The 23,101-nt window shown below is 42.0% G+C and overlaps 2 protein-coding genes across 2 annotated transcripts in view; one reads left to right on the top strand and one right to left on the bottom strand.

Annotated features, from left to right (window-relative positions):
* IGFBP7 (insulin like growth factor binding protein 7) overlaps nt 1–653 on the top strand; it is a 36,514-nt gene extending 35,861 nt beyond the window's left edge. The window contains exon 5 of the mRNA XM_066614102.1: nt 471–653. Within this exon, the coding sequence (XP_066470199.1) occupies nt 471–490 (20 nt within the window). The 3' untranslated portion in view covers nt 491–653. The remainder of the gene's footprint in view (nt 1–470) is intronic.
* Nucleotides 654–679: 26 nt separating this feature from the next.
* POLR2B (RNA polymerase II subunit B) lies at nt 680–22,271 on the bottom strand. Its single transcript, XM_066614101.1, has 25 exons — nt 22,137–22,271; nt 19,486–19,558; nt 18,421–18,571; nt 17,683–17,795; nt 17,241–17,460; nt 14,569–14,727; nt 13,189–13,353; nt 12,567–12,763; nt 11,818–11,937; nt 11,286–11,472; nt 10,051–10,194; nt 9,287–9,426; nt 9,088–9,199; nt 8,516–8,670; nt 7,761–7,959; nt 7,495–7,663; nt 6,573–6,669; nt 5,047–5,141; nt 4,121–4,371; nt 3,947–4,036; nt 3,261–3,368; nt 2,559–2,672; nt 2,302–2,462; nt 1,618–1,813; nt 680–940 (listed from the first exon to the last, which is right to left on the bottom strand). Exons 1-25 carry the CDS (start codon nt 22,153–22,155, stop codon nt 851–853), a joined length of 3,525 nt encoding a protein of 1,174 aa, XP_066470198.1. The 5' UTR covers nt 22,156–22,271; the 3' UTR covers nt 680–850.
* Nucleotides 22,272–23,101: the final 830 nt, after the last annotated feature.

The raw sequence follows: 23,101 nt of genomic DNA, 5'->3' as shown, positions 1-23,101 counted from the left end.
GCATGGGCTGGAAGGCATTCAAGAGTATTGGCTTCCCTGGAGTTTGGCGCTGCTTGCAAGAGATGCCAAGTAAAGCTGAGAAGCCCTATCCTTGTAAATACAGCTTCAATCCTCCCATAATGCAGGTTTCTTTTCTGCTGATTTGTTTTAGCACTATTTGTCCCAATGTCATTAACAGCCATTCTGGCTAATGACAGCAGTCCATTCTGGACTCCACACCTCCCATTGTTTAAATTAACAAAGTATTCTATAGCACTATTTTATGCAGCATTTGACTTATAGAGAACATACAGTCTGCACTATTGAAGTTAATGTTGTGCCTAATCTACTACCATGCTTAGGGATGGAGGTGCATGCTATTTTACTATACATGCATAATAAGCCTTTTTTTAAATTCAAGTTGCCTGCTGTACATTTGCATAAAAACATAATCCTTTGGAATTCATGGCATTGCATCATTTTCTACACAGGTGATAGTGCTGAGCTGTGAAAGGTGAAGACTATATATTGCAAGTGGAGAGGCTCTCGTCTATACCAAGCGTATGTTAACCTAGAAAACCGCTATTTTTTCTTAAGACAATCACATACACCTTTCTGGTCACTCACCCCTGTACAATTTTTGCTAAAGTACAAATAAAATATTTGACAAATGAGTATGTAATTGAAAAGCTTTTATTTCTATTTACAAAAAAAATAAAACTCACACACAGAACAATTTGGGAGCCTCACACACAAACACAAAATAGATACCGGGATTTAAAACAAAAAAATGTAACGAAAGCATGCAACTCAAAGCTCTACAAGGTAAGAACCAGGGACTGGCTAAAAAAAGGGAAGATCCTTCTGGAGATTACATACTCATCATTCGAGGTGCAATACTCATTGACATCAGTTCCTGAAAGAGGAGTTTGCAGGCATATGGCATTCTCACCAGAGAAATCTGAAAAGGAAGGGTTTCTTATGTCAGCAAAATGAAGCACACTCTTGAAACTAAGAGTATTAAAACCAGGAAATATCAAAGCTACATGTTACAATCAGATTTAGGCTGCAGTTCTATACACACGTACCTGAGAACAGACATGCATAGGATTGCACTATTACTGCTACTGCTAATAACTGAATTGACATGATACTTTGAACATGTTCAAAGTTTTAACTACATAATTTTCAAAAATCCTTCATCCTATAAGGCCAATATTAAATTTTCCCCATAGTTAAGGTGTGATTAAGACAGTAATGGTGACTTGCCTAAGGCAACCAGTGAGTTCATGTTAGAGACAAGACGACTCCTTGGACACCAGATTCTAAACTCTAAACCAGATCCTGCCAAAATGTTTGGTCACCCCTGCTCTAAACTATAATGCCAACACTAGCTTGATAGCATCCCTTTAAATTTACCCAGAAGCTTATAATTTAAGGAAATCAAATAGAACCACACAACCCGAATGCATTTTGCAGAAGGTTTTGAAGGGAAATACCCAGCATTACAGCTGAAGGTGTGAAAGTGGAACTGAGATGGAACTCAAAGGGACATGACAAAATAAAACTTGTGCAGTGTGCAGATTGCAGGAGAACAAAAGATAAGAACAGTCTTGTTTGTCTCATCTCTTTACTCACCTGTGTCTTATTACGGCAGCCCCTGCACTCATAGGTGTGTGTCCTGGTATTTGCTATTGCCATTAACCCACACAAGTTGCACACGTGAACCTGATATGGGTCTGAAGCTTCAAACAATCGCTCTCTTAAGAACTGTGCTGCTCCATGAGCAATCTGACAGTCTCGTTCCATTTCTCCAAAACGAAGGCCACCATCACTGGCGAAAAGAAAACAAAGTTTAAACTTTACACGTGAATACACTCTCATTATCCACTGCAGACGAGGATAGTCAGTCAACAAGCCAGCCTCACCTCTTATAAACCCTTTTGCAGATTTGCAAGTCCATTCATGAAACCTACTAGACCATTTATGCAGTATCTTGACAGTCTGAAAGAACCAAACCACCCACCTTCTTCCGTTTTACATCATATTTTATGCCTGGTCACTTCTAAGTGATTCATGTTCATCAAAGGTAAGCAGGCAAGTGGCTATTTACAAGCTTGCCTTTTAAATGTTCAGAATGCATTGCATCTGATGTTTAATATGCCCCATCTCAAAAAATTTATTCATTTATTTTGTTTAGAGCTTTTCTGCTCCACCTTTGGCACAATAGCCTCAATGCAACTTGAGGTGGCTAACCACCAAGAATTATTAACAAAACGCTACATACTCTGAGAAATCTGAAAGTATGCATCCATTTCTTACCGAGATCGACCTTCCATAGGTTGCCTGTTCAAGATCTGAATTGGCCCTCTTGCACGGGAATGAATTTTGTCATCTACCATATGCTTCAACCGCTGGTAGTATGTAGGGCCAATAAAGATCTGTGATGTAATTTTGCGACCAGTGAAACCATTGTACAAAACCTAGAGAGAACAAAGTACTCAGTGAAAATCAAACTAGCTATATACTCAAAATAAAAAAGCATAATTGCCCAGAACGCCACTGTAATGGTAACACACCTCATTTCCTCTCAGGTGGTAGCCATAGTCAGACAGCAAGTTAGAAATCTTCTGCACATTGACTGCATCATTGAAAGGTGTGGCATCACCTATTTCTCCCTTATTTGCAGATACCTAGAGAGGAAAAAGGTAACTTTGCTTAACAGTATGAACAGCTGCAAAATAAGGCACTAGAACTGCCATACTTGTTAATAAAATACTAAGAGGCATTTCAAAAGCTAGTGTCGTCGCAGAGGACAGAGCTAGAAAAAGGAATAAACCACTACTTGGTCATGAAGCTCACTGGGCAAACTTGGAGCAGTTATTCTCTTTCAGCCTAACCTAACAGGCAAGATAAAAGCACGACAACACATTACAAGGGTTTGCTAATTTAAATCAAAATTTCCACAGGATGCATTGACGATTCTGCCTATGACTAGGGTAGCACTCTGGGTTGTGACCTTCACTTTTTACCACAAAATAAAACATCTGCAAAGAGATATTTCTTTAGCTTATCTTTTAGCATGAGCAGCTTTTGCTTCAGCCAATCAGTCTGTCTAGTCCTATGCTCTAGTCTCCAACAGTGGCCAAGCAAATGCTCCTAGAATCTCTCATGCAGGGCAAGGTGAAGAGCACCACCCTCTGCTGCTTCACCGCCCCGCCTCCCCCCCAACATCTTGCAGTCAGGGATATGCACCAAAAAGGTCAAAAACATGTTCTTACCTTCCCTTGCAGACATTCAATCAAGTGACCAATGGTCATACGTGAAGGGATGGCATGGGGATTGATGATTATATCAGGGGTGATACCTTCACAAGTGAAAGGCATATCCTAAGATCAGGAAAGGAAGATGCTAGTTATACTTTCAATTTGAAAATTTAAAAAACCTGAGCTAGATTACTGCTTGAAGTCAGTTTCCTTTTCTGCTGCTCAGCATAGCATGTCAGTATACATTTACTTCTCAGTTTGATTACTGTAACACACTCCACAGGGGCTGCCTTTGAAGACTAGCCAGAAACCTCACCTGGTTCAGAATTTTGTGAATTCTTCTAGCTTATAAACATATTTGTATCCCACTTTTCTGATGCTAAAAAAGACTCAAGGTGGGCAATACATTTTATGAAGCCATTCCAACAGTGGTGAGAAATGCTGTCACAATTATAGTACACTTTTCCCCAAAGCATAGATAAAGAGTATTCTGTGGCTGGAGTTTTGAAATCTGCAATTTTATTTATTAGGGTTTTATTCTTTTTAAAGGCAGCTGGACCATCTGCATGGATATAATTTTCAGAAATGCAAATCAAAGTGTTCTAAATATGAAAGCGAATCATGCGTTTCAAATCAAGATTTGCAATCATGCTTCTCCATTACGTCAGGATAACAAAACAAATTGAATTGGAGACTTTTACCTCTTGTCTATACTGGATTCCACAGGTACCTTTCTGACCATGTCTGCTGGCAAACTTGTCTCCAATCTGTGGAATTCGCACAGAGCGCACCTAGAGGTAAAGGGAGACAGTCAGTCACTCAACCTATCTGAGGGTGCTGACTGCTTCCGCAAATTCCACAGCTTCTGCTCTTACCCTAATTTTACAAAACTTGTATCCTTCCTGGTTCAAGGTAACCATGACCTGATCAACAATTCCAGTCTCACTCGTCCTCAAGAAAGTGCTGCAATCTCTTTTTGTGTAACGACGATTGGTGCTTTCCAATTCATCTTCATTTTCAGGCAGAGTTACTGTCTTGCCAATGATGACATCATCTCCTGACACACGCACGCCAGGTGCAATCAGGCCATCATCATCCAGTTTGTCATAGATGGCATGTCTCATCCCTGAGGAAATCAAACAGGTTGTGCATATAAAGTCAGACCTTGCTATTCGCCAAGCTGAACACAGCCATGTCAGCCCTGCATGGCCTTGACAAATCTTTTGTTTATCCTGCCTGTCTTGAGGCAGGACAAACACACTTGAGGGATGTACTCTCAATTCAGGCAGGCTACAATTCAGCTCATGGGCTGCCGCAATTTTCTCTGCCCGTTATGTAAACTTCCTACAGTTCTGTGAACTCTAGAAAACAGTTCACATTCTCTTTCTGTTTATCATCTGTTTATCATGTTTATCATGTTTATTCTGTTTATCATGTTTAGCCATGATCCAATAACCTGTATGAACTATACAAGCAACTGAGGGTTTCTTTTGTCACTTCCACTGCTGCTTTCAGTTTTGAAATTAAAACTCAAGATACAGGTTCTTCATTCAGCAAGCAGCTGAATCCTCAAAGTGATACCTATGTGTCTGTGGTATTTTCCTGGTTTTGAAGATACCTTGGAGACCACCTGAAGGTGGAACCCAAGTGGTACTTGAACAATTTTAAGACTGAACTAGGCATGTAAGCTTTTGCATTATTCCCCACTGTCTTGTAGCTGTATGAATCCAAACCTAAAATATAATCAAACAGCTAAACTGTAACAAACATGCAGTATTAGGCACCTTCAGTTTCTCCTTACCCTGGCATGTTTCACGAGTAGGTTTCTCAAACACTTCTTCTTGATCAAAACCTTTCTTGGACTCTTGCTCTTTGTAAGATCGATAGAACACAGATCTAAAGGGGGGGAAAAGAGAGAGACTGAAATGGCAATCCACCCTCCATTCAATAACCCTCTTCCAAATGAACCAACCTGCCTCAGTATAGCCAAGAAGCAGAAGAAAGTGTGATAACATGGACATTTCAATTAGTGAAACTTTGCTACAGTGGCTAAAGTAGGGCTCAACTCCCATACTGTTCCAATGAAAGAACGAAAAAGATGTGAAACAAATTGCATCTACAGCAACACTTGGCAAATCACTGCACTGTGTAGAGATTACCACCACCCATTACTACCTTTTCAAAAGAGTCCTTAAGAAAACTAATTGCTGACCAGAGACTAAGACAAAACACATCTTTTAAACCAGAGGTGTCCAAACTTTTCTGCAGGAGGGCCACATCATCTCTCTGACACTGATGGGGCCAGGAAAAAAAAGAATTAATTCACATTTCAAATTTGAATAAATTTACATAAATGAATATATTTGGGATGGAACTTATATGAATGATGGTCTCACGATAGCTCAAGGCCTATAAAGACCTTGTGCAAAGCAAAGTCGCCCTTTCCTTTGCTGCTGCTTCACAGATGTGAAACAGCAAGCAGCGAAGGGAGCCCTTGGCCCGCAACTCACACGAGAGGTCGAACAGTTGGCTCTTGCACAGAGAGAAGTCGCATTGGACCAGTGAGGGTTCTAGCAAGTCTCTGGTGGACTAAAGGCTCAGTGGAGACTGGGGGCTCCCCATGGGCCAGACTGAGGGTCCCCAAGGGCTGCAAATGGCCCCTGGGCTGAGGTTTGGGCACCCCTATTTTAAACCAAAAGCCTTTTACCAAGCACCCACAGTGGTTTGGGGCTCCGTGTCTGCTAAAACTGGGAAAGCCTAGCACACTTGTAAAAAATAGACCTCCTTAAGAGCAAGCAGGTTTTTGTCACAAGGCTGATATTCATCTATAAGAAAAACAATACATGTCAAAAGGTAAAAACCAGTTTACCATAACATAATTTTCCCCACCTCTATGTGGAGATACACCCAGCACATTCACTCACTACAGTGGTTTTTCAACTGTTTTGGGAAGCCCTGAGCTAGACAAGAAAATCAATAAAGGCAGACAAATTTCCCAAAAAGGCAGCTTGTCCATCATTAAGGATACACCCACATTGTAAAAGAGCGCTTGGCATTCTCTAGGGCTCACTCAATTCATGCTGAGCTATGATAAGGCTCAACATGCCTGCCTAACAGCCCAACTTATTGTGTACTGGAATAAATCCTACAGCACTTGCAACACACTGCAAGGTAAGAGAAGAAAATGTTCTCAGACAGGTTGAAAGCCACTTCCATTCTACAATGTGCACTGCATGAAACTAAAAGGACATCATTCCAGGTGTTTTGTTTTTTTAAAAATTGCAATAAGGATCAGATATTGAAGGTAAAGAGTTCAGTGAGCAAGACCTGAAAAAGCCTCTATCAACAGCAGAACGGTTCATGATGACAGAGTCCTCTTGATTGTATCCAGTATATGAAGCAATGGCCACAATAGAGTTGATACCTGCGAGGGTTTCAAAGACATGCATCAGTTTATCACATATACCTTCTTTCCCTTACATGGACATCTTTAATGATTACTTGGCAATAATAGCATAACCACATGTTGTTTTGACCTGCTGCTTTCCATGAAAAAAAGGGAACAAGTGTATGCCTTTGTACTAAACTGCCATCATTAAGATATCCAGTGACACCTTGTGGAGGATCCTGGCAATGTCATGGCAAAGTAGGACCTCCTAATGCTGGATTGAAGTTGGTGTTTCAAGCATGGCATTTGATTGCAATGCCATTTACTCCGCCAGCTGCCATAAGAATGCTGCTAAGAATGTTCCTCTTTCCTCTCCCAAATATCACACTCTAAGTCACTATGAAGGTGCTCTTACTGGCTACATTTTGTTAGGAAGCAAAATCTGCATAAAGGTCAGTAACTTCCCCGCATTACCAATGTTAAAGCTCTCAAAGTCACTGACAGTACACTGTCAGCCAAGTTACAACACCCACTCCTGCTTCCATCTAGCCACAATCACACATGCATTTTTTAACTATAATTTCATTCTCAATTGTACACTGTCCTGGGACTTTTTATATTCAAGAATAGTTTAGAAATTCACACACACTCATTTTTGCTACTGCTGCTTCTGAACTTCTGATACTAGAAGGCTGCAACCTGCCCAAATGTCAAGCTACAACACCAAAGAAGTGGCATATGACCCAAAAAATCTGATGACTGGCCAGACTTGGGAGAAGGGGGGCCAAGGTGGCCTGCTTCTCAAAGCCACCCTCCTGGTTACCAGAATTCTGTACTTTAAACAACAACTTGCAAGCATACCTGCTGGCAACTCTCTGAATCTCAGGTACTCCATTGAGCGTGTAGTCACCAGAGGTTTCTGAGGATAATATAGCACATGGGCCAGAGTATCCATACGGACATGAAAGTTGGTGATATAAACTCCCATAGCCTGCTTGCCCATAGCAGACTGGTATGTATTCCTAGGAGACTGCAAAGGCAGAAGAGAAACAACGTTTAAACAAATAAAATCTTCATACACACACAACCCCCATTATAACCTTTTATGTTAACTAAGCCCAACAAACCTGATTGTGATCTGGAAATGGAATAATTGACGCACAGACTCCCAAGATCATGGATGGGTGAATCTCACAGTGTGTGTATGTTGAACAGTATGCAACTCCTTTCTCCTGCAAGTCATCCGGAGTCATGGCCAGCATCACAGTCTCCTCTTCTAGAGTGTCAATATACTCTACTACTCCACTTGCCACTAGATCCTGCCAGCTAAACAAAAAACCTCATTTAGTTTAGGTCTAAAAAACATTTCAGAGCTCCAAGGACAGAATTTTGGCTTACAAAGAATGCTGAAAAGTTCTACTGACTCCTCTCCCCAAAGAAGAGACAATAGCAAGTCTGGATCAATATGTGCTGATAAGTAGTTAGTAAAGGTTTATTATACAGCCAGTAGCTTCTTCCAACCCAGACCCTTGGCTAGCTACATTTCCCTCTCTCCCTCAAGCTTCTAGTCACCCTGACCTGACATTCCTCTCCTCCTTTAATGCTTCCTCTGGCCATGGTCAGTGAAACTGACTCTGCTGGTATTCCCCTGCCACAATCCCATAGCTTCCTCTGGGTAGAATTCAGTTTCCGGCATGATCTAGAGTCAGTTGTTCAGTTCCAGTGATGTCATTAATGGGCAACAGCAGTCATGGCCTGCTGATTGCTTCATCAGTGCAGGGGCACCACTCCAAACTGGTGAATAATTCATCTGGTCTGTGTCATATCAGACCAGATACATTCACAAAGACACAAATACAGTACTTTGGGGACTGGTTCATACCTATAGTTGTTATATTCACGCTCTTTCAGTTGGTCAATGTGCCTCTTCTTCAGTAGCAGCTTCTGTTTTTCCACAATTAGAAGAGGACGACAAATCCTGCCAGCATCAGTATAGATGCGGATTTCTCGTTCCCTGATATCCCTGATCATGGACACCTGTATGAGCAAACACCACTCTCAGAATCCGGGTAAAAGTAAAGACACTGATAAAATGTCACTACTTAAGGGCAAATGCGTATTTTGGAAACGTATATTCAACTCTTGCTCAAAACAGTGTACATTAAAAAATTAAAATACAAGCATGGTTCTGGTTGCTTAAAAATCAGAATCAGTGACAGAACTTTGCTATCTCCAGGTACTTTTACCCCCACTAGTGCTCTGGCTCATGTTTCCCAGGAACACAAATGTGCAACAAGAAACTGGTCACTTGCTACATTCAAATAGTGCAAGTGAGACAGTGCCAATTCTACAGTAATCTCTACCCCCAATACAGTATTTACAGACTACTGAATATAACATTTACTACACACCAGCTTGCAGAGCTAGATTTACAACCAATTATTTAATGTTTACCTCTGACACAATGATATCCATCTGACGCCGCAATTTTCTCAGTGTGTTCATAAGCTGTTCTGGGTCTTTGTGTATTCCAACCCAGCAACCATTTACAAAGATTTTTGTTGCACTGGGAGGGAGAGAGAAAGATACGAGATGACTGTCCTAGCCTGAGCTATTTGGAAGTTACTGGGATTTAACCTCTTTTCATACATACTCTGCAATGGCTGCTGGAGAGATTTCTTCCAAGTTTTCCATACTCCATTCTTCCAAAAATTCCAAAATTGGGGACGGCTGGGATCCCACAGAGATATATGCCATCAGAGCTAGGTTCTTCACAAGTCCTACAGCATGACCCTGTGAACATTTGGAATTGATGATGACAACGACAACGATTTTAACAGCAGCATCTCTTCCTGCAGAGACTTCATAAGATCCACAAGGCACAATGATTCACGTAATTATTTAAGTCAATTTGTTTGTGAAGTGGCTTTCATGCTTCTTACCTTTGGGGAAACTTTTTTTATGGCAACTTCTCTGCCAAGAAGCTACCAAGCATCTGTCATGGAATGTACATATGCCACACAGAATTCTAGGTACATTCTAGGATGCATTCTAGGTACATTCTAGGATGCATGCTCAGTTCATGCTAGGCAGGCTTCACTATCACCCTACTTGAACTGAGAATATGCCTTAAAAATTATGCAACACGCCACCATTGCAGAGAAAAATTAGTGACAGGCAAGGTGTCTGAGTGAATTTTGTCTACTACTACTAACCTTCTCGATGAAGGGTGCCTAATAAGCTTTTGAGGAAAGGAAGCATTCCCCCGAATTAGTTTGAAAGCCACTGATTTAGGAAACCACCATATTTCATGAGTCTAAATAATGAAACACGGCCACAGAAAACAGAGATACAGTAGGAAGGGAAAGAAACACATATGCACACCATATGCTTGTTTCAGTCCTATTTGTGCATTACCTCTGGAGTCTCAGCAGGACAGACCATTCCCCACAAAGTGTTGTGAAGTTGCCTGGGTTTTGCTAGTTTACCATCTCTACCAATAGGAGAATTCAAGCGACGCAGGTGGGAAAGCGTAGATGCAAAGGTGAGGCGATTTAATACCTTCAAGGAATGCAATAAGTTACATTTTCAAGGCCTGTTCGTGACACATACGATCTAGATCTTGTCAAAGTCATCAAGAACTAAACATTCAATTACTGAAAAATCAAGAGTTATCCTGCAAGTAATCTGCACTTTTTAAACAGCTTCTAGCATAGATCACTTGAGCATTACATTTTACTAAGGAACAGGGAGTTCAGCTCAAACCCAGGGGTTGGCTGGAAAGCATCTGATACTGCAGCATTGCTGAAACCAAGCTAGATTAGGTCCAATTAATTTATTGAAGCCCATATAAGAGGAAGATATAAAGATAATCTTTAAACACACAAATTCTGAAGAATTCCATTTTCAAATTAAATCAGGTTCTTGGCAGTGAGTAAGCATTCTATAGCTTCACCGTGATCGTGAAGATCAAATGAAATTCCTTAAGCAACAGTAACACTGTCAACAGAGTGTTTGGATTCTTCATTAGCACCAGCCTGTCAGCATCAACACTGGGCTACAACATAAATTTTGTGTCAGTGAGCAAAAAGTCTTTGTCTTTGGCCCACAGAACTGCCTGCACAAACTGGCAGAGCTGCTGTAGTATTATGCAATGCTCATTTCAATTACTGAGCAGTAAGGAGGTGTCAGAAGGGATGGGGCAGTAACAGCAGTATGGATGAGGGAAGGAATATTTAAAAACAGGAGGGATGGTATGTTGCTGCAAAGGAAGGGGAGGGCAAGGACTGAAAAGCTGAGGATCTAAGAAGGGAAGCAAAGGAAACCGAGCAAGTTATGGGCAGAAGACAAAAGAAAAGAAGGGCCACAGAGTCCACTAGTTAAGTGGAGGGGGGAGAAACACAAAGAAAAAAAACCTTCTGTTGGGTCCTAAAAACAAAATGTGTTTCTAGAAGAACTGAAGGCCAGGAAAGTGCTGCAGTTTTCCACACACTGATTTCAACCAACAAGACAAATGGCCAGTTGAAGGTATTTAATGAGACTACAGAGTGCAGCCTCCTAAGAGCTGATAAAATTAAGGACCTTAAGTACACACACTAAAAGTTTCCAGAGAGAAAGAGAAAAAAGTTTCATGAAACTGACAGAACTCTTACTTGAGATACTCCAGCTCTAGCCTGGTGAGCTTTCTTCTGATCTCCCCAATTCCCTGTGGCGAGAGAGTATTTCAAGCCATCCGAAATAATCCTGGTTTTAATTGCCAGCTCCAAATTAAAATCTTTTCCTCTGTCAATAAACTTCTGTGCATATATTCTAACTTCTTTCAGCAAGTTCTTAAACATTCTGTTGGAAGAAATGAGAATACTTAATCGTACTGAGATTAAGAGTAGCTTTTCATCTTTCCCCACAAAAGCCCTGGAAAGTGTTTAACATGAAAGTTCCAATCTGGAAGGAATTTATCACTGCACTGATTTTACTGGAACTAACTTTCTCAGGATTAAAGAAACCTGGGTGCCCTTCGGGGAGAAAGGCGGAATACAAATCCAATCAATCAATGCTCAAAAATAGACTACAGCTCCATGAAATTGTCAAAAAAAAGTTAGCCACACATACCAAGTCAGTATCATAACAATGTATTTTTAAAGAACAATGGCTATAATTAAATAATTACAGCAACATTACACTCACCCTCTGAACAGGAAAGCCAGTAAAGGCCCTGCAAGGTCCAGTCGTTTGTTGCCGTAATGATCTCTGTCATCCAGTTCTCTTCTCCCTAAAGCTGCCAGCAGTAACCTATGAACCATGTACCTGGAAGACAGGGGCAAGTCATTTAACAACAGCTGAATGTTTCAATTACTAGAACATATGTAATAAGGATCTGGTAAGTATCTGAGGTGAAGGAATTCTGCTCAAGAGTGCACTCATAGTTACAACGTTCCCTCACCACCTCCTCACTATACCCTCATAGTAAAGACTCTTTGAAATCCACCACTGTGATTCTCCAACTACCAGACTAACAGTCACACTTTGTGTGTCAATTTCAATTTTGTGAGGAAGTCAGAGTGGAATTTCAAATTCTCTGGTATGTTTAACTACACACGAACTTCAAGTACTGAAAAGGAAACCATGTTTTAGATGCAAACAATTCAGGTAACATACACTGAATTGCATCAATTGCACCTTTGCGCAAGGGAACTTTCCTACCTTCTCTTCCTCCCCAACTCCAAGGAGCAGCCTTTTTAAAGACTGCAGAGAAGAATTGAGCAAAAAATAATTGAGCTAATGCACATTCTCACATGTGGCCTGGATATAACCCTGGGGATTTTGCTACTTTAAAACCAAGGATATTCCTAGACGTCTCTGGTTTTACACTTTAACACTAATGTAGTCATGGGCAAAAAATAACCATATGTACAGTACTACTCATTTTGACATACCCAAGAAAATAGGCCTTTTTGGTTTCACAGAAGTCACTGACACCAACATGTGGAAGCATCTCTTTCTGCAAAACTTCTTTTGCATACTTGATTCTTTTCTCTTTAGTGACACCAGGTTTTGCACCTCTTGAGCCAATGAAATTTAATGCGACGTTCTGCTCTTGGATAACAAAAGCTTCATCCAAAGAAGGTTTAACCTAATCACGTATCAAAAAAGGGAATAAGATGGTATCAAAGACATGCCTAGGAGCTTCCTGAAAACTTGAAAAGTTAGATGTTGGCAAGTGGTATAAGAGGACAGCATTTTGGTAAATGCAGATTGCAAATTAGAGCATCTTTAAAAATGCAGAAATTTACAAATATAAGGTTGCAAATCTAAGATTTGAGGGAAGTAAGCCCCTCCCCTATGAGGGAGTAAGTCCCACTTAATTCAGTTAAGCTCAATTCCAAGTAAACATGTGGATTGGGTTGGGGAAGTCAAATTACTGTCAAATACCAATTCTGCATTGAAATTTCATAACACAAGAAAAATATTTATAAAGTCATACGTTTTATGTAAAAAAATATATATGTAACAGACAATAAACACAATGATGAAATTGAGAAAGTCAATCCAACTTACCATTTCCATCATCTCAGGATCCTCAAAGTCATAAATGATGTGCTCCAGGATGTCTCTGTCAGACACAAAGCCTAGTGCACGGAAGACAATAATGATGGGCACTTCCTGTTTGATATATGGCAATGTTGCCACAATGCGCTGACCAATGGCACTCTTCTTGGCACCCTAAAAGCAAAGCAAAAAATTCTGAATACTAGTCTTATGTCTTATAGCAATCTGGTTCCAACAGGAATTGCTTTTTCAAAATGTTTTAAGTTGGTGGTTCTGCAACTTCGTCACTAGCACATTCATACATAACATATCTAAATATAGCTAGGTACCATTTATCATTTATGCTCTATAAATAAAAATACACTCAAGAGTAGGAATGTATCCGAAACACAGCTGGCTATTATGGGGTATACTTCTATCCCAGCCAAAGTACGTAGCTGAGATAAAAAATGTCCTCAAATTTACTATAAGTGCTTTATGCAAACTAAACTGTCACTGAAAGGTGTTGACTCTTACCATGAATAATTAATAATAGGTAGCTGATCTGTAGCTTTTAAGTTATCTGGTTGCAAAGTTTACCTAGACCTAATAGCTGCTCTCAGATAGTTGGACAATTCATAATGATCATGAGTCAATTCAAGTTTTCACAGACAGAAAGTTAACAAATTGGAGTAAGCTCAAACAAAGCAAAAGGTAGAGTGTCCCAGGCAAAGTGATAAAACAGACATCTAGAGGGACAGAAATTTTCAAGCAGACCTTTTCCGCAAGAAACAAACTTGCATCCAGAAGATATTAGAAGCTGCGTATTCAGATACAAGCAGAAATGGAACAACATTTCAAAAGTATTCTCTTGGTTTTTAACAAACAGTTCAGAGCGGTTGACATAATGTATTTTTCAGGTGGCTTACATAAGAATACAAAACATACATACACTACAACCCCAAAAATACAGCAGCCTAAAGTTTCAGTTTGAAAGAAGCATCAATGCCAATATTGGACTGACTAGGAGGGGAACAGAATGAATGAGAAATTAACTGCCTTGCTAAATCAAGACAGGTGGGGAAGCCAGAAAAGCATTTCCACTTCATCTGACAATTGTTAAATAGCCTTTTAGATTCATAGATACTAAAACTATACTAAACAGATTTCTCACACTGAACCCACCTCCCCACAAATACAAGTCTCTTATAGTTCACTCCTATTCACACCTACTCAGAAGTAAGTAAGTCCCACCTACTCTCTGTAGGACTCTTGTGTGCAAAGGAATACAGTCTAAAGTTGCAATCTCAAGTGCACTTACATGGGAATAAGCCCCACTGAACATAGCAGGACTAATTTCAAAGTAAACATGCATAGATTTAATATTCCACAATAACTGGACATGCTCACCTGCCCACCTCTGGCCAGCATGCTAACCCATATAGTACTTGTTGGTCGAGAAGAATTTTCCAAGCAAGAACGACACTCTCCTGTGTATGCATATTTAGAATCTTTCTTAGCAAACACATATACTGTGTTTGTAGCCATCTTCTCTTGCGCAATCAGAACCTGTTTCAGGAATTAAGCAAAATACAGGTCCAGTCTTGTTATACACGGATTTTTTATACACGGATTTGACTCAACACGAATGGCCCCTGCAAATGAGAAGGAACATGCTGATCCTTTAGGGCAGGAGGTCTGGTCTAGAGGGTAGAGCCTCCGTCTGCCTGAAGATAACATCCACAAGGTCGCCAGTTCAAGGCCACTGGCACCGTGCGACCTTGGAGCAGCTGACAAGCTGAAGCCGAGCAATTCCATCTGCTCAGAGTGTGGGAGGATGGAGGCCAGAATGTGAAGCCAGATCGGAATGAAACACCTTGAATGTAGTAGTTCTTGAAAGAAAGAACCTTCTTTGAAATTGTAAAAATCCCTATTTAAATAGGGATTTAGATAAAACCTGCCTATGTAAACCGCCTTGAATAAAGTCTTGAATAAAGACCAAGAAAGGCGGTATATAAATATCTATTATTATTATTATTATTGATCCCTGCAGAAGGGAAAAAGTGCACCCCTTTAAAATCAGTTTAAAAAACTGAACAGCCCTTTAACAATAGCCTCCTTAATGAGAGAGGAGGGACAGCTGGCTGACAATCCAACAGTCCTTCTCTCTCCAGGCGACCCCTCCCTTCCCCCTGAGCACATGAAAGAAAGGTGATCACTTTGCATTGGTGAAGGGAGAGACTGAGTGAAGCACCTTTCTAAGCTCTTGGAGGACGACTTTTCTTTGAAAAGGTCAACAGGCATGTGGATGCGGGAGAACCCATGGATATTATATATCTGGACTTTCAGAAGGCGTTTGACACGGTCTCTCACCAAAGGCTACTGAAAAAACTCCACAGTCAGGGAATTAGAGGACAGGTCCTCTCGTGGACTGAGAACTGGTTGGAGGCCAGGAAGCAGAGAGTGGGTGTCAATGGGCAATTTTCACAATGGAGAGAGGTGAAAAGCGGTGTGCCCCAAGGATCTGTCCTGGGACCGGTGCTTTTCAACCTCTTCATAAATGACCTGGAGACAGGGTTGAGCAGTGAAGTGGCTAAGTTTGCAGACGACACCAAACTTTTCCGAGTGGTAAAGACCAGAAGTGATTGTGAGGAGCTCCAGAAGGATCTCTCCAGACTGGCAGAATGGGCAGCAAAATGGCAGATGCGCTTCAATGTCAGTAAGTGTAAAGTCATGCACATTGGGGCAAAAAATCAAAACTTTAGATATAGGCTGATGGGTTCTGAGCTGTCTGTGACAGATCAGGAGAGAGATCTTGGGGTGGTGGTGGACAGGTCGATGAAAGTGTCGACCCAATGTGCGGCGGCAGTGAAGAAGGCCAATTCTATGCTTGGGATCATTAGGAAGGGTATTGAGAACAAAACGGCTAATATTATAATGCCGTTGTACAAATCTATGGTAAGGCCACACCTGGAGTATTGTGTCCAGTTCTGGTCGCCGCATCTCAAAAAAGACATAGTGGAAATGGAAAAGGTGCAAAAGAGAGCGACTAAGATGATTACGGGGCAGGGGCACCTTCCTTATGAGGAAAGGCTACGGCGTTTGGGCCTCTTCAGCCTAGAAAAGAGACGCTTGAGGGGGGACATGATTGAGACATACAAAATTATGCAGGGAATGGACAGAGTGGATAGGGAGATGCTCTTTACACTCTCACATAATACCAGAACCAGGGGACATCCACTAAAATTGAGTGTTGGGCAGGTTAGGACAGACAAAAGAAAATATTTCTTTACTCAGTGTGTGGTCGGTCTGTGGAACTCCTTGCCACAGGATGTGGTGCTGGTGTCTAGCCTAGACGCCTTTAAAAGGGGATTGGACGAGTTTCTGGAGGAAAAATCCATTATGGGGTACAAGCCATGATGTGTATGCGCAACCTCCTGATTTTAGGAATGGGTTAAGTCAGAATGCCAGATGTAGGGGAGGGCACCAGGATGAGGTCTCGTTATCTGGTGTGCTCCCTGGGGCATTTGGTGGGCTGCTGTAAGATACAGGAAGCTGGACTAGATGGGCCTATGGCCTGATCCAGTGGGGCTGTTCTTATGTTCTTATGACTGATTGATGGACTGTCTTCTTAATGACTCTTATCTTACATCACAAAGGTCCACAAGGCTGTTTTTAAATCACCGGAACAAACAAAACTTTGTTTTTTAAATCGATTTGCTATAGTGCATTTTTTTTGCCATCCACGTGAGCGCTTGGAATGGAACCCACGTGAATAATGAGGCTCAACCTGTAAATACATAGGTTTTCTTAGAATTCTCTTTTACACTGTTAACAAGAGTTCTTTATGATCTATTTCTTTTATGTCCTACAGAGATTCCTCTGCACAAAGCTACTGTGCAGGGAATTACCACAGCCATAATACTTATCAGTATCAGCAAAGTTCTTGGGTTACCTTTTATAAGTGTAGCGTAACTTTAAACAGCTAATGTCAGCATTCTAAGCAGACTGAAGCCATGAGCAGCAAATACATGAAATTTCCTACATAGATTACTTCTTCATATGAATCACCAAATCCTTACCTTTTCTGATCCATTAATAATGAAATAGCCACCAGGATCAAGGGGACACTCATTCAGTTCACAAAGATCACGATCAGTTAAGCCATTTAATAGGCAATATGTGGATCTCAACATGATAGGAATTTTTCCTATGAAGGTTTTCTGATGCTGTGTCTGCAACTGGTCCTCTCCTTCCTTAATAACTGTCTTTGTTATGTCCACATACAGTGGGGCAGAATACCTTGAAAGAGGAAGTCCCATATGAAAAGTAAGTTTCCAGCACTGGAATTACATATTCTGCCTCAAAGAAATACAGCCATTTAGGAAACATTTTTCCAAAGGACTGGCAATTGCTGCATCACCAATATAACCCAGGCATTTTTGTGCTACTATAAAATATATTTCAGATGCTGCAAAAAATACTTAAACAGGCTACTAATAAAAGGAGGTAGATATTTCTTACGTTAGATTTCTCAGTCTAGCTTCATTTGGCATCATAGGTGAAGGGGCCCCATCTCTTTCCCAATGTGTAGGTTTGGAGAGATAAATTTGTTCAAATTTCAGAAGAAAACGTGGCTGAAAAGAATCAAAACACATTACTTTAAGGAGAACTTATCTATAATATGAGAAGTGACGGCTTCTTCAAACGTCTCCATCAGCCCGCTTCTTAGCTATTAGTAACACTGTGCATCTTCGCAGATGTGCAAAAAAAAGCACAGAACGCAAGTGTTGGACACAATGCAGCTTCCTCAGAATCCTAGTTTTCATCTTTGGAAAAAGTTTCTATCCCTCATGGTTGCAAAAAAATATATACTTGAAAGTGCACGGGCAACATCTGCTGCAATCCCAAAAGTCAGAGCTCAGGTTGAATAAAATTTCCATTTGCTGTGGCTGGAACTTCAATGCCCTGCATGAAGTCCCTTCCATGATTAGAAAAGCAGTAGATGTCACAGAATAAGATAACTGCAAAATGATGTACATTTGTTCAATTTGCATAACTTGCACAGATCACATATATTCAGTTTTTCTTAGTATGGAATCTGGATTTACTGGGCACAGAGTTTTGTATTTTTTAAAGTACAGATTACACACAGCCCCAGGAACTAGCATGTGCAAGGCTGCGACTTGTACAAATAACCAACTTGTATGAACACAAGTTGCACTTTGAATAAAATATAACATGGATAAAATGGTCTCTTACTGGCTCTTCCACTTCTCCTGTAGCATGCTGAGCCTCAGCTTGCAGATCAATTGGTGGAGCATCTTCAACAATTCTCTGTACAGACATCTGAATGAACTCATCGAAAGAATCCAGCTGTTGTCGGACAAGGCCCTTTTCATCAAAATAGGAGCTTCATAAAATAGTTTAAAGTCAGTTATTCAATGAGAATTACCACTACAAACTATAACATTATCACATACAAAATATAGTTTGGAGATCATCACTAGGGCTAACAGCTACTTAAAGAAAACTCTGTTGATTTCTGTCTTTTAATCAATCAATTTCCTAAACTGACTAAAGGGTAAAACCAATACAGTATTCTAAAGTTTGAAAGTGTACACCGTGTCTTTAAATGATGCAACTAAACACACAAGACATATTCCATCCTGTGAAAAAGAAAAGGGGGAAGTCTCTTTGCTTGAGATTATTTCTAAGATGCCAAGGACTGAACACTGGACTTTCTGTACATAAAATGTTCATTCCCTGTTCTACTACCAAGCTATGCAAAGCATTTGCTTTTTGCCATCTCAGCTCTTTCAAGCAGAAGAAACCAGGAGTTGGGGAGGGGAATGTGCCTTTAAGTGACCCTTAAACTACACTGAGAGATGTGCAACCCCTACATGCTCTGCAAGCGACTCCACTCATGCACACTATATGGCAAATAAACAGACATTTCTCATCTATAGATGAGAATCAAGAGAGGTTTAAGTACAACAGCATTTATGTCAAACACATAGTGGCAAAAGGTACAGTAGAAAAAGGGTCACAGTAATATATTTTTAAGAAATAAAGAAAGTGTTATTATGCAGATGTGCTAAACTTCAACTGCTCTGCTGTTTTAGCCACAAGTCTTGCTTTCCATAAATAACAAAAAATAATTGAGTAGAGGCATTTGCGTTAAGTGCATAGTGAATCACTGCCCCCGATTTCAGCGTAAAACACTATATAGTACTGTGTTTTTATTGTCCACTGAAATTCAGTGAGTGTGAAAGTGCTTAACTTTAGCTACATCAGAACTACTGCATTCCCAATTTGACAATTTACCTGATAACAATCCAGCATGCTTCCTGCCATAAGTCTGGAGTGATTTCATCATCATCTTCATCATATTGCATATCTGCAAAAAAAAAAAAGGCTACAGTAGTTTCTTTGTATGAAGAAGATAAAGACTTGCATTAAGAACTGTAAAGATGAATCCACTTCTAGTGGCTTATAACCAACAACCATTTGTCCATGCCAGTAACCCCTAACTGACAGAAGGTCTTCTAAAAGCTCAGGAAGAGACTTTTCTCCCCAGCCTTCCTATGCAAAAGCCTTACTTGGAAGTAAGTCTCACTTTGCGTAAACACATAAGAATCCCAACAAGGCCCAGCAACAGTATTTAAAGAGGACATTAATACAAGGAGTATAACATAAACCAGTGTTTCTCAAACTCTGGGTCGGGATTTCTGGTTCCACAGAGCCTCCCACCAAAACATGGGTGATGGAAAGATCAGATAACTAATTGCCTCAATCCTGAGGTTAATCAAAAATCAGATAGCTGCTAACTGCCCTGCAAACAGCTTAGCTCCTGCAGTTTGCAAGATAGCTGCTAACTGCTCTGGAAACAGCTGAGCTCCTGCAGTTTGTGAGCTTGTGCAAATAAAGGGAGATAAATGCTTGAGCGTGCTTTTTATTTTTCCCCAAGTCTGTCAACAACAGGTAGTGAGGGCAGGTGAAGGCTGGGTCATGTAACTAAGCCCCTCAAGTCTATCCATTACAGCTGCCTCATTACAAGAAATGGATCAAGATTTTTGTAATAAATATTTCTTCACCCCACTTTCTGAGCTTGAGCCACACAGCGCAAGGCAGAGTAAAGCAGTCTGCAGGTGCAGCTTGCATACTCTCTCTCCCCTAGCTCAGGTAAGAGCCTTTGGCTGCAATGCTATACGCACTCTCCTGGGAGTGAGTCCCACTGAACACAATATGACTTATTTCTGTGTGGATGTGCATAGGGTTGGGCTGTTGAACAGGTGCGAGAGAAGCACAGAACATAAGGAGAGTCCCTCTGGATCAGGCCCAGGAACCATCTAGTCCAGCCTCCTGTATCTCCTGTATTTTCTGGAGATCTCCTTTATCTCCTGTATTTTCTCCTGTATGGCTGGACCCATCTAGTCCAGCCTCCTGTATTTTCACAATGGAGAGAGGTGAAAAGCGGTGTGCCCCAAGGATCTGTCCTGGGACCGATGCTTTCCAACCTCTTCATAAATGACCTGGAGACAGGGGTGAGCAGTGAAGTGGCTAAGTTTGCAGACGACACCAAACTTTTCCGAGTGGTGAAGACCAGAAGTGATTGTGAGGAGCTCCAGAAGGATCTCTCCAGACTGGCAGAATGGGCAGCAAAATGGCAGATGCGCTTCAATGTCAGTAAGTGTAAAGTCATGCACATTGGGGCAAAAAATCAAAACTTTAGATATAGGCTGATGGGTTCTGAGCTGTCTGTGACAGATCAGGAGAGAGATCTTGGGGTGGTGGTGGACAGGTCGATGAAAGTGTCAACCCAATGTGCGGCGGCAGTGAAGAAGGCCAATTCTATGCATGGGATCATTAGGAAGGGTATTGAGAACAAAACGGCTAGTATTATAATGCCGTTGTATTAAGGCCGATGGTAAGGCGACACCTGGAGTATTGTGTCCAGTTCTGGTCGCCGCATCTCAAAAAAGACATAGTGGAAATGGAAAAGGTGCAAAAGAGAGCGACTAAGATGATTACGGGGCTGGCGCACCTTCCTTATGAGGAAAGGCTACGGCGTTTGGGCCTCTTCAGCCTAGAAAAGAGACGCCTGAGGGGGGACATGATTGAGACATACAAAGTTATGCAGGGGATGGACAGAGTGGATAGGGAGATGCTCTTTACACTCTCACATAATACCAGAACCAGGGGACATCCACTAAAATTGAGTGTTGGCGGGTTAGGACAGACAAAAGAAAATATTTCTTTACTCAGCGTGTGGTCGGTCTGTGGAACTCCTTGCCACAGGATGTGGTGCTGGCGTCTAGCCTAGACGCCTTTAAAAGGGGATTGGACGAGTTTCTGGAGGAAAAATCCATTATGGGGTACAAGCCGTAATGTGTATGCGCAACCTCCTGATTTTAGAAATGGGTTATGTCAGAATGCCAGATGCAAGGGAGGGCACCAGGATGAGGTCTCTTGTTATCTGGTGTGCTCCCTGGGGCATTTGGTGGGCCGCTGTGAGATACAGGAAGCTGGACTAGATGGGCCTATGGCCTGATCCAGTGGGGCTGTTCTTATGTTCTTATCTCCCAGTGGCCCACCAGATGCCTCAGGGGGCACACAAGACCACAAGAGACCTGCACCCCGGGGCCACCCCCTTTGCTCCTGACATTGTGAGATCACCCACTTCCAAAACCAGCAGGCTGCACAAACCCATTATGGCTTGCGACCTGTGATGGACTTTCCCTCCACCAACCTGTCCAACCCCAGGCCAGAAGACCCCACACCATCATGTGGCAAGGAGTTCCACGGACCAATTACAGAACATGAGAAGGCTCTCCTCCCCCCCCGCGTGGGTGGGGAGTGCTGGCTGCTCGAAGGACTCCTGTGGGGAGGCTCTGCCTCACCTGCCTCCCCACCCGCCGCATGTCCCTGGTTTCCAGGCGGCTCCAGCTCCCCTCCCTTCCCCGGCCGGTCCTCACCTTCGTCCGCGTCGTACATGTTGGCGAAGGAGCCCCACGGCCAGTCCGACCCTCAGGAGAAAAGAACACAAAGCAGCCAACACAGAACGTCCGAACACCGCACAAGGAAAGGCACAACTACTGCAGAGGACTACAGTCCCCTGCTGCAACTGCGCAAGCGCAGAACACTCAGTACCGGCCACTTCCTCCGTCGCCCAACACCACTTCCGTTCCCGCCTCGAATGCTGGGAGGGGGAAGATATCTCAGTGCGCCTGCGCAAAGGGTCAAAGAGTGAGTTTGTGAGGCTGCAGCTTTACCCATTGGAAGTACGCCCCATTAACTATAGTGGCTGCAAACCTGTCTGCACTTTCCTGGGAGTAAGTCCCATTGACTATAATGGAACTGAGTAGACAGGCTTAGGCAGTGAAAAAGAAAGAAGACTAGGGCTGCAATCCTATGCATGCTTACCAGAGAGTCAGCCCATTGACTAATGAAGCTTACTTCTGCATAGACATGCATAGAATTGGGCTCTAGTGCTTGGGCCCCCGCAAACGTGCCTTATGGCACATTTGCGACAGTGTGTGCCGGCAGTGAGCCTGTGCATGAAGACTAGGATTGGAGCCTAAATCCTCATCTGAGACCATCATCTATAAAACAGTTTGGAAACTGCCATTAGTGCAGAATGCTGCAGCTCAAGTGATTGCAGGGGCAGATGATATGACTCAGTTGGACCACTGCAACTACACTGGCTGCCCATCTGCTTCCAGTTCCACTTCAGGGTGCTCATTCTAACCTTTAAGGCCCTGCATATCCTGGGTCCAGACTACCTGAAAGACCACCTCCTCCCATGCATGCCAGCCTGCCATCATAGGTCACCTGAGGGGGCTCTTCTACAAGTGCCGCCTTTGTCCCAAGTGAGGGGTGGCAAGTCAGGGGCAAGCCTTCTCTGTGGTGGCACCAAAACTGGAATTCCCTCCCTGGGGAA

Source organism: Tiliqua scincoides, chromosome 2 (assembly GCF_035046505.1).
Source record: "Tiliqua scincoides isolate rTilSci1 chromosome 2, rTilSci1.hap2, whole genome shotgun sequence".
In the NCBI taxonomy this organism is placed as follows: Eukaryota; Metazoa; Chordata; class Lepidosauria; order Squamata; family Scincidae; genus Tiliqua; species Tiliqua scincoides.
The sequence above is the reverse complement of the archived record's forward strand: the minus strand, read 5'-3'. Positions and strand labels throughout refer to the sequence as shown.